The 14,876-nt window shown below is 36.3% G+C and overlaps 2 protein-coding genes across 2 annotated transcripts; both read right to left on the reverse strand.

The window, feature by feature from the left end:
* Nucleotides 1-928: 928 nt before the first annotated feature.
* On the reverse strand, nt 929-11,246 carry LOC103869092 (phospholipase A1-Ibeta2, chloroplastic). Its single transcript, XM_033289895.1, has one exon. The coding sequence runs from the start codon at nt 2,718-2,720 to the stop codon at nt 1,182-1,184; it is 1,539 nt and encodes a 512-aa protein (XP_033145786.1). The 5' UTR covers nt 2,721-11,246; the 3' UTR covers nt 929-1,181.
* Nucleotides 2,854-12,676, reverse strand: LOC103869102 (F-box protein At3g19470-like). Its single transcript, XM_033275328.1, is given in 4 exon segments — nt 2,854-10,118; nt 10,865-11,319; nt 11,357-11,495; nt 11,497-12,676. Coding segments are annotated over 4 exon segments (1,107 nt in total). The 5' UTR covers nt 11,878-12,676; the 3' UTR covers nt 2,854-9,986.
* Nucleotides 12,677-14,876: the final 2,200 nt, after the last annotated feature.

Genomic DNA, 14,876 nt, shown 5'->3' on the forward strand with positions numbered 1-14,876 from the left:
ACATGTGATAATGTTTATATTGAAAACATGATATTTTTTTTTCCTCTGGTATTTTATTAAAGGTACAAGATCCAACAGGATCAAGCCCAACAAAACAGAAACAAAGCCCAAACTACGGGTCGGACGAAACTTAGCAAAGGCCCAACACAAAGGCCCAACATTTACAGAAACTTTGAGCCCAAACCCAAAGAGAGAGAACCCGTTGAAGAAAAAAGCCTGCACCATCCACCACGTGTTCGGTTACCCTGCAACCAATAGACACGCGTCAAGACATGAAAAACTGTCTTCCTCCGGCGAAACTGAAGCGGCTGAAAGGAACTCCGATGAATCGGAGCCTTAACGGAGAAGAACCAAACACAATTCTTTTGAAAACATGATATATAAACATAATTTTTTGGTCAAATAAACATAACTACTAAAACCAAATATGATTCATATTAGTTACAAGTGAAAATGCAAAATAAAATAATAAGAACAAGTTTTGAATTATGAAATTTTGTTTTATCATTAGTTAGTTACATTTTGGATTACTTAACTAACAGTATGTCGGTTATACAGAATATAATAAAAAGTGCATCCCGTCAAAACTCAAAAGTACTCTTGTTTTCTTTTCTTCTCCTTTTGAAGGCTATCAAAAGTACTTTGTTGGATTCCTATTATCAATAGACGAAATGACATTTCTACTATAGAGTAACCAAGGTAATGTTATTCTTACTTTGTGTTCCGCATCACCATACATGCGCAAGCGTTTATTCTTTGTGATTTTGTTATATAGGCTGTAGAGAACCCGAGATGAAAGAAAAGATAGGAAATCTATCTTTTCAGAATAAGACGGTTTAGCTTGATGTTTTGACAGACATTTTTTTTTTGTAACTGTGTTTTTTCAGACATGGCTACACATATTTTTGTTAACATTAAAAATATACAATGGTAACGAACACCCTCATTTTATTTTTTTCGTTTCCATGCAAGGACATATTTAATTATCTTCACGCCTTTGTAGAAGAATTAAACAACGCCAAAAGTCTTACATTACACAACTTTTATCATCGGCCAATGGCGACTACTAATAAATAAAATAAATAGCTTTTTTCCCATCCAAACAATAAATAATAATAGCTTAATTAATGAATTGTATAAAAATAAAAAATAAAAATAAAGTAGGAAGAGAAATTCAGAGGTCACGATGACGGACTAGGCAAAACATCTCCATTATCGACAATACTATCACGGTTGAGTCTCAAAGACTTTCCAGTGTACAAAACCTTGACGTTAGACCGTTGCTCATCCAACAGCTTCCTCAAACTCCTTTTAGCGTTTGCCCGAAACGGACAGTTCGAAGCCAAAAACCCGTCGACTAAGTGCAAGTACGCCTCCAGGTCATGACAGCACGCCACGTCAGCGTTAGGTTTCAAGTACGGAGACATCTTCATGTCCACGCGCAGCTCAGCTCCCACGTGCGAGTAAGCCCATGGATTGTTCCTCTCCACCATCTCCATTATACGATTCTGCTGCCCCTTCTTGCTATTATTATCTTTATCGGAGAATATTCCGGGGACTTTCGTCACCACGTCCTGGCTGTTCACAACGCGGAGGACTTTCACTCCCTTGGATACTAGCCGGTCAGCGAACTCTCTGTTCCCTACACGAGGCCCGCCGAACGAGAAAACCGACACCGGAGGCGCGTTGGGGACACGCTCGGCGATATCGCCGGCTGCGAGGAGAGCGATGGCGGCACCGAGGCTGTGTCCGGTGACACTAATGCTCAGCTCTTCTCCGGCGTAGAGATCCACAAGCCGGCTGATTTCTCCGACCAGCGACTCGGCGAGACTCGGCGCTTGTTGGCTAGCCGTCGTGTAGAGGCTATTGAACCCGCATTCAACTTTAGGCCGGGTCGGGTCGGATGGATCGGGTTTTGGCTCAGGCATGGAAACCAGATTCGGTCTGAAATTCTCTGACCACTCGAGCAACGTGGCGGTTCCTCGTAGCGCGATGACGATCTCTCTCCTCCCCATCCGTCGGATCTCCCTCGGATCATCACAGACAGCCACGTACCCAACCCAGCTAGTCGGTTTAGTCATCCACCTAAGATCAGGTGCCACGTCATCGATCCATTTAGGTAAACGAACCGATGACGTGGCGTAAAGACTTTTGGTCACTTTAAATGAACCATCTGGTAACGCGATGTCTCTCGGCGAGCCTTCCGGGTCCGAGTGAAACGCGTGATAAGACGCCTGCACAAACTCACCGTAACGGACAATCTCTCGCCGTAGATTCTCGTCTAGAGGATCAAGCAACCCGGCCCAGTTATTGGACCCGTGTAGCTCTCGCCAGTTAGACCCGAGTTTATTCTTAGGCGAACGCTCCTCCGATGATTTTGAGAGAAGTCTTTGAAGCCGCTTTAGAATCCTCGGAGACATTTCGTCAACGGCGGCTTTCATATGAGGCCAGATTCTCGCCAAACTCAAACCTCCTAGTAACGTAGACGTTGACGTTGTCGTCTTAACTGGACGAGAAGATACGTTATTGTCGTGATTATCTGTAGAGGTTGTGGAGGTTTTAAGAACGTTCTCAAGGTTTCTGAGATGTTCTCTGTTTGTTTTCCGTGCCGTAGAAACGGAGAGTGGCTTCGTTGGGATCAACGTCGAGGTTATGGTACTGCATGTAAAAAGTTTACGTTGTGGGTGGAATAAGTCGGTGTTAGGCGTAAGTATCTGCATGGGCGATTATGGAAAGAGAGAGAGCGAGAGGGCTCAGGTTATTATGTTGACAAGAGCAGAAATGCTAAACGAATATGATCATCTATTTAAATGCAAATGTTGATGGTAGCTAGCTGTTTCGATTTGTATTTGATTTTTATTACTATTTTGACTCTCGTTTGTTGACTTGACTTTGTTTTTATTTGATTTGTTTACATCCTTTATGTTTTAAGGAATATTGAAATTCTTTAGGACCAGTATTGGCTGGCTATTTTCTAGGATATTTTGGACCGTTTCCATTATACGTCTTTAAACGTTCCGTGAATTTTCAAGAAAAGTCTTGCTATTATCCTTTGCACATGCAAATGATACAAAATATAAACCACAAATGGTACCTGATGACCATACCACAGTACGTATAAATGTACTTAATATTTTTTTTAAATGAAATTTCAAATTTATTGATCATTGGAGAATTTACAATGAGGTGGTTACTATGCTAGAGTGTAAAGAATAAAAGAATAAATTGTTTTAAAGAGTAGATATCTCAAACCATCTTCTCACTAGACCTTCCAACTTTATGAGGTCCCCTGTACCTGAGAGAGCTGATGGGATTCTTCACCAATTTCCCTATAGCTCGGGTTGTTATGTCCACTGAAGCACAAACACCTCCATGCCTTCGAGCATTTACTTAATATTGTAATCTTGATAACAATAAAAAATCGAACTAGCTCGAGGATCCACATGATTACCAGTAAATGCATGAGGGTGTACCATAATGTGACCGAAATGAATAATAAACTAGACATTATGATTTTAGATATCAGCAGTTAATCGAATTGTATCCATTAGACTGTATTCATTAAGTTAATCGTTTTACAAATTTCTTTTGTAATGAATACATATTTTTCTTATTTTAATATATTACTTAAGTTTTCAAAGATATTTCAGTGTTATAATATTATTTCCTATAATAATAACAAACTAAACTAAAACTAAACCTATAAAAGTTGAAGCTAAAAAGAAGAAACGACAATGCAAAATATTCCGAACTAGCTAGAATAATTTGGTCAAACAAAAAAAAATATTCTGAACTGATCTATTATATGAATACTGTTGTTTTGCCATTTAGATGGACGCGTCTGACTTGAAGCAGTACTCTTATTATTATTTAGATGGAATATAACGGTTTTGGTCTATTATGCCGTCTTCCTAGATGCTAGGATATGTCTGGACTGTGTCCTGTAAAAGGGACAATCCGTATACGACAGAAAATCAATGAACCTTTGTTTTATTGTAAAAGTAAAAAAAAGTTTCTGCATTGTGCTTTAAAGTTTTTTTTTTAAATCCTGAAGATTCATTAGAACAACCTTATTGGTATTATCTACCAAAGTATGTATAGACATTAGAGCATCATTATTGGTGAGCTCTCAAAGAGTCTCTCACCATTAACAATAAATAAAATAATTGAAAAGAAAAAAACAGAGTGTAGAGAATACCTTCATGAAGAATTTTTTTTATAAATTTGAGAACCAATTTTACATGTGGCAGTCATTTAGTGTGCCAACACTTATAAAAATTAAGAAAAATGAAAAAAATTTACTTTGTCTTTTGTGAAAAACGTGATGATTTCTACCTTTAATGTCGCTCTTAAACATAAATAAAATAAATGAAAAGATAGAGAGAAAATGAAAAAAAATGTGGAAAGAAGAAGAGTGGGGTTCAGAGATATCCAACAAACAAAATTTGGATATTTTTCTAACATATCTCATTTACTGGTTAGTTCATCATTTTTTATCTGATTAAAAATTTATCTAAAAATAGAATTATGATAAATTACTAGGGGTTGACACCATTGGTCATGCTCTCCAAACCAGAAATTATACACAGGTGGATATCGAATACAAATCAACAAGTACATACTTGGAAAATAAGCTCTAAAAAACAAGGAGACCAAACCCCAACTACGGAGAAACAATACTAATCAGGCTAAGAAAAGCATAAAAACTACTGACACACAAAAACCTACTAACAATAAACGAATACGAAAGTGAAGGACAACGATTCTATGACCAAGAACAACATGGGAACAAATCAACTAATAATAAGCTTGAGGAAGAAATCATCTTCGCACTCTAATGGCGAAAGGGAGGAAAAATAAGGGTTCACTTCTACTGCTACACCAATAGACAACCATTGCCTCGATGAGCCACATAACCATCATAATCTCAAACCACCCAATAAGGGAATCAAACCAATTTCTGCTACATAAGGAAGGCATGACAGTGAAGAGAAACACCTCTTCTGCAACTAGACCAAGAGCACCAGATTTCACCAAGAAAAAGACGAGTACCACCGAAAGAAGTATGACAGCTCCAGACCAACAAGGGGCTCCGGACCAAGAGGGGGCTCTAGACCTCATGTTTGATGGTTGGCCACAAATCAGACGTGAAGCTTATACTTCCTAGAAGTCTAGCCAATTCCTTGTTCAAGGTTTCACTTGTTTTCATAAAACTGGTACACATTTGCTTTTGTCGTGTTCCAACAAATGAATTTGACATCAACATTCAAGTACTTTCATTCTCTCTCATTTTTTCATACTAACAATATGAGTATGGTAATTCATGCTGAATCATTGATTTATCTACCAGCTGCATGAAAATAACATGGTCATACTTGCGGGCTTTCTGGCTTCAACACTGAGATGCATGTTACAAAAATTATTTGTATACTGAGTTCATCTATTATGATGCCTTCTCCAACCGGTTGTCCCAAGTGAGTGAGAGCTCCATGGGTACTCATTCTTACAGTGATTGCATACAACTTTCTCTTCACCGTTGGATTTTTGAACCACAACAAAGTCGTTTGACACATCCAACTATTTGCCTTGTCTCCTTCTGATCACCCATTTCGTCCTCATCAGATTCATCTTCAAATTTTACTAGTGGTTGTTAATGATATTGTATTCATTAGACGGCATATCTTAAATTAATAGTTTTACATATTTATTTTGTTAATATATTACTTAAGTTTTCAATGAAATTTCAGTGTTATTATTATTTTTTGGTTGAAAAATGTGAACTAAACTAAAAATTAAACACGTAAAAGTTGAAGCTAACAAATAAGAAACAATAGTGCAAATTATTTCGAACTACAACAGTTTGATAAAAAAAAATTATTCTGAACTGTGCTATTTTATGGATACTGCAATGGGGGTTCGTCACAAAAGTGGTGAACCCTACAACTACAAACACATATATAATATATATATATACACATATATATTTTAAGAATTTTAATGGGCAGAACTTCCATTGGAGATGCTTGGAGGTGCTCTTATAGATCAGTTTTGGTCTATTATGCCATCTTCCTAGATGGTAGGATGTCTGGACTGTGTCTTGTAAAAGCTACAATATACGGCAGAAAATCAACAAACCGTTGTCTTAATAGTTAACGTGACACCCTATTTTAGCATGTACGGATGTGCTGTAATAAATTAATCCAACCATATATCAATTTGTAGACCGCTTTTCCCATTTTCTAATAATTTTTAGGTTAGGTTGTTTATGATCATGTTGTCTATCATAACATTCTTGTAACTAGTAATTACAAGAATTTCTGTAAAAGGAAATTCAGTTTTCCCTCAAATTTGATACAATTTTTCAAATTAATTTAACTTTAAATGTAATCATTTTTATAAATATTTTAAGTTTATTATGAAAAAAGTTTAACTTTCATGGATCATTTATAAATGTTTAATAATTATTTATAGAAGTTTATAAAGTCAATCTCTTAAATACTAACCTTAAAATAATCATTAAATCTTAAATTTAAATATTAAAGTATTTTTAATCGAATATATTTTTGAAAAATAATACCCACTTATATTATATTTAAGCAATTTCTCTTTTTAAAATAAAGAAACCAAAACACCGCGTAGGATTATATGATGTAAACTTTGACGACAGAGTTGGTCAAGTAATACAAGTTATAATTTATTTTTTGCACCACCGGTCGACGTTATGTACGAACTATAGGTTTGTTTTAATTCTAAAAAAGAAAGAAAAACAACCGTTTAGGTGTGAAAGTGAAAGTCCCTTCGTGGACATCCGATGAAGAAAGGTGTGAAAGTGAAAAAGTTATGGTTTCAAAGATTAATGCATTTAGAACGGACCTCGGTCCGGCAGTAGTGGATGGACTTTAAATGCAAACATATTATGGGTTCGATCCTTCTGTTACGGAAAATAAGTCATATTAATCTGGTCACCACTACTGCGGATACATCCATATGAATACCCGAGAAAAGACCTATTGTGGGCTGCACCTTCCACCCAAAAATTAGGTCTGTGTTTTTAATAGATTCGGATTTAACTCTTTTTAAGTGAAAAAAAAAGATTAATGCATTTAAACAAGTATGTCAAACAAATGTGGAACACTATATTTGTTGACAACGTAGTTCTGTTTGGTGACAGGATGAAAAAATTGTATTTCTTCTGTTTCAAAAAGATTTATGTTTTAGAAAAAAAATTATTTCAAAAAGATACATATTTTACGTTTTCAATGCATAAACTAATTGCAAATTGTAAAGTTCGGAAAATATAATTGTATTTATTAAAATTTTATTGGTTAAAAATTGTGGAGAATAATTGATTACGGAAAATAATATATTGATAACTAAATCTGATATTTTTTTTATTAAATGTGAAAAATCTAAAATATATAATTTTCCGAAACAGAGGAAGTAGATGTCTTTCTTTATGTAAAAGAAATATTATTGTAATATACTGTTCCCATCTTCCATTCCATGCTTACATTGCTTAGTTTTTTAATTTTTCATTGTGTAAAGACCTTTAGTTTTTAAACCCTTTATCAAAAAGACCTTTAGTTCAAAAAAGAAAAATAACCGTTAAACCAAATAAATTAGAAGACCGCATAATCGATGGACCAGACTATACTTAAATATTATGAAATCTCGTACTTTTGTCTAACGACTCTAACAATACAAATGTTTGAAAGAAACAACAAATTTCGTGAAACTTTTCTTTCATTATTTATTTGTTACATCATATTGCAGACGTAATAAGTGACGTCTTTGGTCCAAACTGAACAACCATTCAACATTCAAGAACTTTCAACGTCATAAATCTACGATTTGCGGTACTTTGTGTATATATTTCTAAACTTTGAACCCTATGCAGGAGTATTATCAACAACAAAGTATCTTTCCAAAATCTCTCACTCTATAATAATATTAGTATGTTAAATAAATAATTTAGCAAAAAAACGTTGAATCCTATTCACCAGCATTAATGTATAAATATTATTTTTGAAAGTGCAACTATTATATAATGCAATTGTTCATCTACAAACATGAGCGGATCTAGAAAAATATTATATGTGGGGCACAATAAATTTTCATCTATAGTTTTTATAAATATTTTTTTTACAATTTTTATTATATTATTGTTAAAATACTATATGCTTACGATAAATCTTCCAACTAAATAAATATTACAAATGTTTTTCTGAAAAGATATATTTTATGCTTTCAATACATTTTATATGACTTAGTAATCATAAATTGTAATCTTAAAATAATAATTACATTTACTTAACTACTAGTATTAGTTAATCATTTATTGTCAGATTTGATATATTTTAATACATATAAAACATAAAATATTTATCTTTTCAGAAACAAAATGAGGGAAAAACGAAATTTGAACTTCACAATTGATATTTACGCAATAAAACTGAACAAATTAGACAAATATAACTAATATAATAAAGTTTAAGGGAACAAAAAATAACACAAATAAATATTAAAACAAAGAGTAATTATATACATTAAGTTTGACAAAAAAAATAAATAACAAAAAGATGAATATTGTCAAACGTGGGAGCCTGGGACACCACTGACCTAATTTAACCAAATATTCCGGATTAACATACTCAAAATTGTGTTAAAAACAAAAAAAATATAAAGTTAGTGTGGGGGCATGTGCCCCCACCTTGCTATACGACTAGCTCCGCCCCTGTCTACAAATGCTAAACACTATCACAACTCAACTTAGAGTTGCATCGACTATATATATTTTAGAAAATTAAGGTATCTGTGGATCCACTATATTAAGCTATTAGTTACATAATTCAAGATCTTGTACGGGCAAAAGGAAGAAGTTTTGTTAGAAAAAAGAAGAAGGAAGAAGTCTTGGGAAACGTCACAAGCTATGACTCACGACTTCAACAACCTGGGTCACACGCCTGTGATTTATAGAAGTATATAGAAAAGAAAAAAATAACAGGTCCAATATTTATGTTGCATTCAAATACCTAATGCTAATGCAAATACGTGACTATTCATTCCCATGTAATTTCTGCATGCTACTCGTTCAATATATAAAAAGTACCGGACGTAAGCATTATTTCCCAACCAACAAATCTAAAATCATTAGTCAAAAATAATAATAATCTGAAATCATATTTGAAGTTTTCAAATCACATGTTAGACATTTTATATATACACATCACCTTTGCAGAATTTATTCCGGATGAATCTAAAAATGTGAAAACAGAATATTAAACGTAAGTGCTCCTTCATCCCTTGTCAATTACTCATTGGCAGTTGTTGGTTTCACTCCAACAAACTCGAACTAACTAATAGACTGCCCCTTCTTTCTCCACGTTTCTTTATACGCTGTTTCCATGTATCACATACACCAGAAGGATGTGCTGGTTTATGATGCCGTGATCGACCACGCGAGTGGCATTGAGGGCAGGGGAAGGACTGCAGCATAATTTTATAGAAACCCATCACCGGGAGGATCGGTTCCAGCCAGGAGCTCCCGGACGGAATCGAAGGTCATGGCTAAGAAAAGATTTTGGGATGATGGTGAATGCATTCCGCAGCAAAGTTTGGGTTTTCTACACATATCAAAATCATGTCCAAACAGATGTGAATGCAATGGGACATTAATTCAAACCATCAAGAAAAGACAGAGATGTCTGCACCAAATTAGGAATGTCTATGAAATAGTGAAGCTACAAACACCGATCTTACGCTCTAGAATGATCAAAACATTAGACAAAAAAAGAGGCACTCACACAAAGCGGCAGAGGTAAGAATGAGAGGACAATTTGGTCTAAGGAAGATGCTGTGAAACTAAAGTCGAATACGGCAAAACATAAACAAGGATGAAAAACAAACTTAAATAAATATATGAGTATTTATTAATCAAGGAAGATGAGGAAGTAAAATAAGCAACAAACAAATAAGAAATAAGTGGACTAGTTAAGTTGCACTAAGCTTGGAACATATGAGCAAACAAAAGCAGTAAGAACTTTGTCTGCACATTCTCTGACATCTGCTGCTTTGAAGGATCCATCTACTCCAATGATGTAACTCAGGAGGTTTATGTGCTCCAGTTTCCTCTTACAATCTGTTCTCTCATCTGCGGGATCCATCTAAAGCACAAAACAAGAATTGATTAGCACAAAAAAAATGTAAAATACGATCATACCAACCGTCTATCCAACCCAGTTTAATATATCAAACCACAAATCGAAACCCCCAAATTTTTTTTTAACCCTTAATCGAAAACCCCTATTGGATTTTCAATCCGCAAATCTCGGACCATTAATCGATAAATAGAACCCGTAGACGAGGTTATACAACCCTAGATCCAAACACATCTCGATTTCGAACCCTAACCCGAGATCATAAAATCTTTTGACAATTCACAATGGCGATCTCGACAACAGAAGGCTAATATCTAAACGTCAATCGACTCGGAACTCACCTCTGGTCCTGGAGGAGACAATCCGGCGCCGAATCGATCGAGAAAAGAGGAGAAAATGGGTGAGAGCTCGGCGTCGCAAATGAAATCGCCACACAGAGCAAACCCTAGCTTTCTCGCAAAAATGAGAGAAATGATTCTCTCTCCGCGTTCAAGCGCGTGACCTCTACTCCCCTTCACCAATCAGAATGCGACACCTGTGCTGAACCCGTATCGGACGGGATCACAGGTAAGAGGCGGGTCGCCAAATTAAACCCAATTTCTCATTTATTTTTATCCAAAAGGCCTCAAAACCTGCCCATGAACCTGTTTAAAACCCTCAATGGGGTTGCTCTAAGCTACTTCACGAGTGGGGTTTTGTATATCTGCGTCTTTATCAAAAAACACCGCAATTTTCATCTCCTCGTCAATGAAGAAACTCGCAGATACCGGAAACTGCCACTGAGGGTGAATGAGCTGTCTGATATCCGCCGATAAGAACACCTTGTTATTCCAGGACATGGCGTTATGCTCATCAATCTTATTGGAAATCCAGATCTCCAACGTCAATATATCCCAGGGCTGGAATAAAACCACAACCTGATCTTCTCTAACACTAGATAGACTCACAGTATCTTCAGGATAAGTATCCTCAAACGGTAGAGGCAAATGCGACCAGAATGTCTTTCTTGTGAAATCAAAACAGACTAAAAAACTATTCTTAAACTGTATTTCTGAAGCAAACCAGTAGGTATTTCCCTTGAAAGTTAGGCCGCGTTCACCATATCCTATCATCCAGTCTCGAGGAAGGAGATCAAGAATCCTCCATGAATCAGAACTGAATTCTAGATTCTGAACTCAACAACATAGTGGGAAAATCACTAAATCTCAAGATTTTGTGGGAATTACTGCTACTGTCGTACCCAAGAGCATACGTATATCTGTCCACTAAGTGGTTAGGCTGTAAGTGGTAATTATGAGTGCACTCGATCCACCTGGTTTGCCCCCAATAAGGGTTCCAAAACCACGAGCCTGGAGTGGTCTTTGGGAATGCATAACAATAAACCGTGGCAATGAAAGATTTCACGCACATCGATTTGATCTGAACCGTCTGGGCCAATAAGTTTAGCTTCAGGCTTTACACATGATTCAACGTTGTTGTTGATGTTGGAAAGATTGAATCTCATTAAAAAAAACCTATAATCCATAATCACCACAAGAGGGTCCTCCATTGCTCTTTCTGCTACTTTTGCGTGATGAGCAAGGTGCTTCTTTGCAAATACGCCACATCTAGACAACTTGTTCCACTTTTTGCAAGTAGATCGGACTGGTCTCAGAGATGTCACCGGAATTCGACAGAGCACCTCCTCAGCCAGTTCCCTTGGAAGATCAGACATCTTCATCTGAAAGAGAATTTAGTTAAATCCAAACTTGTCACTATTTTCCTTCTTGTTAGAAAAAAGTTAGGTCAACCTTCAATTAAACAAAACAAAGTAACTTACTTGTCCTCGTTCTGTCCTGAGATTACAGATTTCTTCAGCCTCTCGATATATAACAACTGAAACGCAGAAACTCTCAAGGATAATGATTCGATTAAAGACAGAAGAAAAAAACACAAACCCAAATTAATTAGCAGAGAAAATAAATTAAAAAACTTAAATTTTCTTGTTTGTCATTCCCGGCCTCGGCTAGATAGATAGATAACGAAAACAACAACAACAACACCAACCGAAGATACAAAAAGACCCAAAAACCTCAACCCGGTTGGTTTGCTTTATGTCCAGTAAAATTAAATTTAAAAGCCCAAAATACCACTGTACTTTGGAAATCTTGACATAATCAGATGGTGCGGGTAATATACAGTAGAACCTCTATAAATTAATACTCGATAAATTAATAATCTTTCTAAATTATTAAATTTAGCCGGTCTCAATTTGGCCGATTCAAAATTTGACACAAATTGATAAAATAATAAAATAATATTTTTTAATAAGATTTAGTAATACATATAAGATTTAGTAAAGAAGGGTTTCACTCACTCATAGGCCATCCACATCAGATTTCATGTCACTAATTTAGAGTCTATGGTGTCACGGTCAATCAAAAGTCGATGTTTCATTAATTTTTGAATTTAATGGGTTTTATGTGTTTACTACGGTCCAAATACATTTTTTCTAAAAAACGGTATACGAAACTTAGGAAAAGTGCTGATAGAACCAAAATCGGGAAGGATCACTTTAGCTGGGTGTTGGATATGAACCGAGAAGCAAATGGCGCTTCTGGAACTGAGATGGATTGAAAGGATCGTCAAGAGATGCGGAATGGCTCTTGATATACCCACGATCTAAGGCTAACCACCTAAGAACGAATGTAGTGTGTTGGCTAACCACCAAACGACACACAAAGATGATTGGCTGACCACCAAATCAACAAGCCGGTTCAAACCGATGAACTAGCTAAGAACTCTCTCTCTCACACTCAGAGAAGAAACTAAATAAACAACCAAAATGAACTGATTTTATTCATCAAAGGGACTACATATTTATAGTGTTTTGTAGTCAAAGACAATAAAAGAAAATGTGGGAAAACAATGCATAGGAAATATAAATTTGACTAGATCTAGTCAAGGCACGGAAAATAGAGAAGACTAGATCTGGTCAAGGCACGGAAAATAGAGAAGACTAGATCTGGTCAAGGCACGGAAAACGGAGAAGACCAGTCAAGATGTCTAGATTCATCCGAACCAGATGGATGCACAGGGTAAAGATAAGGACGCTTGCGGGACTGTCCGGATGGTCCGCCGGATGAGAATGCATGTCCGTCTTTGGATTTTTCACCACCCAAGCTAAGTCTGGCTCGACCCAAGTCAAGTATGGCACGGTGAAAAACATGAACCTCGGTTGAAATGTTCAGAACGTCCTGAACTCCATGCTGAGCTGGTTCCATGTAATGATTCGTGGTCTGCGGCACATCATTCCCTTCCTCTTCAAAAAGATTTGTCCTCAAATCTGAAACATTAAAAGGAAAAGGATTATAAGCAAAAGAACCATAATCAGAACGTTGCTCACCTTGAGTTTGGTCCGGTTTGTGAATGGAACAAAATCCTTCTCTATGACCACAATTTTGCTCTCCACCTGGCCCTTCCTTCGGTTCATGTGCATAGTCATCGAAAATTGGTAAAAGGTCTTCTTTTTCTGGCTCGGTTTCAACTTTCTCCAAAGTCACCAACGTTTTCTGTTTTTGACACTTGTTGGCATAATGACCGACCTTATGACATTTGAAACACCTGGTAGAAAGAGCCTTGCTTGTGGTTTTCACAGCCTTGCTTTTATCAGAAGACAACACATTAGTTTTCAAATCAGAATTTGAAATAGAAGAAGAATTACTTTGTTGTTTTGGTGCAGAAGAAGTGTTGTTGTTTTCCTTCTTTTTGAGTTGCCGGACAACATGAATCGCCTTATGCAACATCTTTTCCAAGCTGGCATAAGTCTGAAGCTTGTTCTGATCAGGCACATCACAGTTGCTTCTCTTGGCTTTGGTGAAGGGACGATCACGACTTCTGACCAACTTCTCATCATCGCACCTGTTTTGTCTCTTCTTTTGTTTCTGCACAATGTCAAACCCATTAGAAGCAAACTGTTTCTTATCAAAAATCAATTGCTCCTTTTCAAAAACAGTTTTAAAAGGAAAGTAGACGTCTTGTTGTGGTTTTGATTTCTTGAGAAGTCCAAACATCCTGAAAACACTTAACAAAGTTAGCAAATAAAAATCCTCACACTCTCAAGTGTTTAGCTCACGATTTTTAGATGGTCACTCAGAGTTCTTTCACTGGTTCAAAGGATGATAGGCAGTAAAAAATCAGCAGTCAAAACTCAAAACAAACTTTAAGGGAAAAAGAAAAGAAAAGAAAAATGAAGAGATTTTTGTGTGGATCCGCCTTAACTGTCCTAAGGCTGGGTTTCTCTTCAGCCAGCAGGGTTTCTCTTCCACCACTCCCCCTGGATTTCTCTTCAGAAGTGATTCAAGCCAAAACTTTCACTCTTTTTTTTTTTTGATCGATTTTTTTTTTTCTCCTTTTTTTTTTTTTTTTTAAATAACTGGCGATCACAAGGGAGTAAAGGAACAGCCCGGATCCAAAAAGAAATAAGAAAAGAAAATCGTGGAGAGATGAGAAGATGAAATGAAAACAAACCAGCCAAAGTGGCTCTGATACCACTTGATAGAACCAAAATCGGGAAGGATCACTTTAGCTGGGTGTTGGATATGAACCGAGAAGCAAATGGCGCTTCTGGAACTGAGATGGATTGAAAGGATCGTCAAGAGATGCGGAATGGCTCTTGATATACCCACGATCTAAGGCTAACCACCTAAGAACGAATGTAGTGTGTTGGCTAACCACCAA

This window comes from Brassica rapa, chromosome A01 (assembly GCF_000309985.2).
Source record: "Brassica rapa cultivar Chiifu-401-42 chromosome A01, CAAS_Brap_v3.01, whole genome shotgun sequence".
NCBI classification, from domain to species: Eukaryota; Viridiplantae; Streptophyta; class Magnoliopsida; order Brassicales; family Brassicaceae; genus Brassica; species Brassica rapa.

What these genes read in the sequence shown, in the direction of transcription:
- LOC103869092 (XM_033289895.1), bottom strand. Translation starts at nt 2,720, where the DNA reads ATGCAGATACTTACGCCTAACACCGACTTATTCCACCCACAACGTAAA.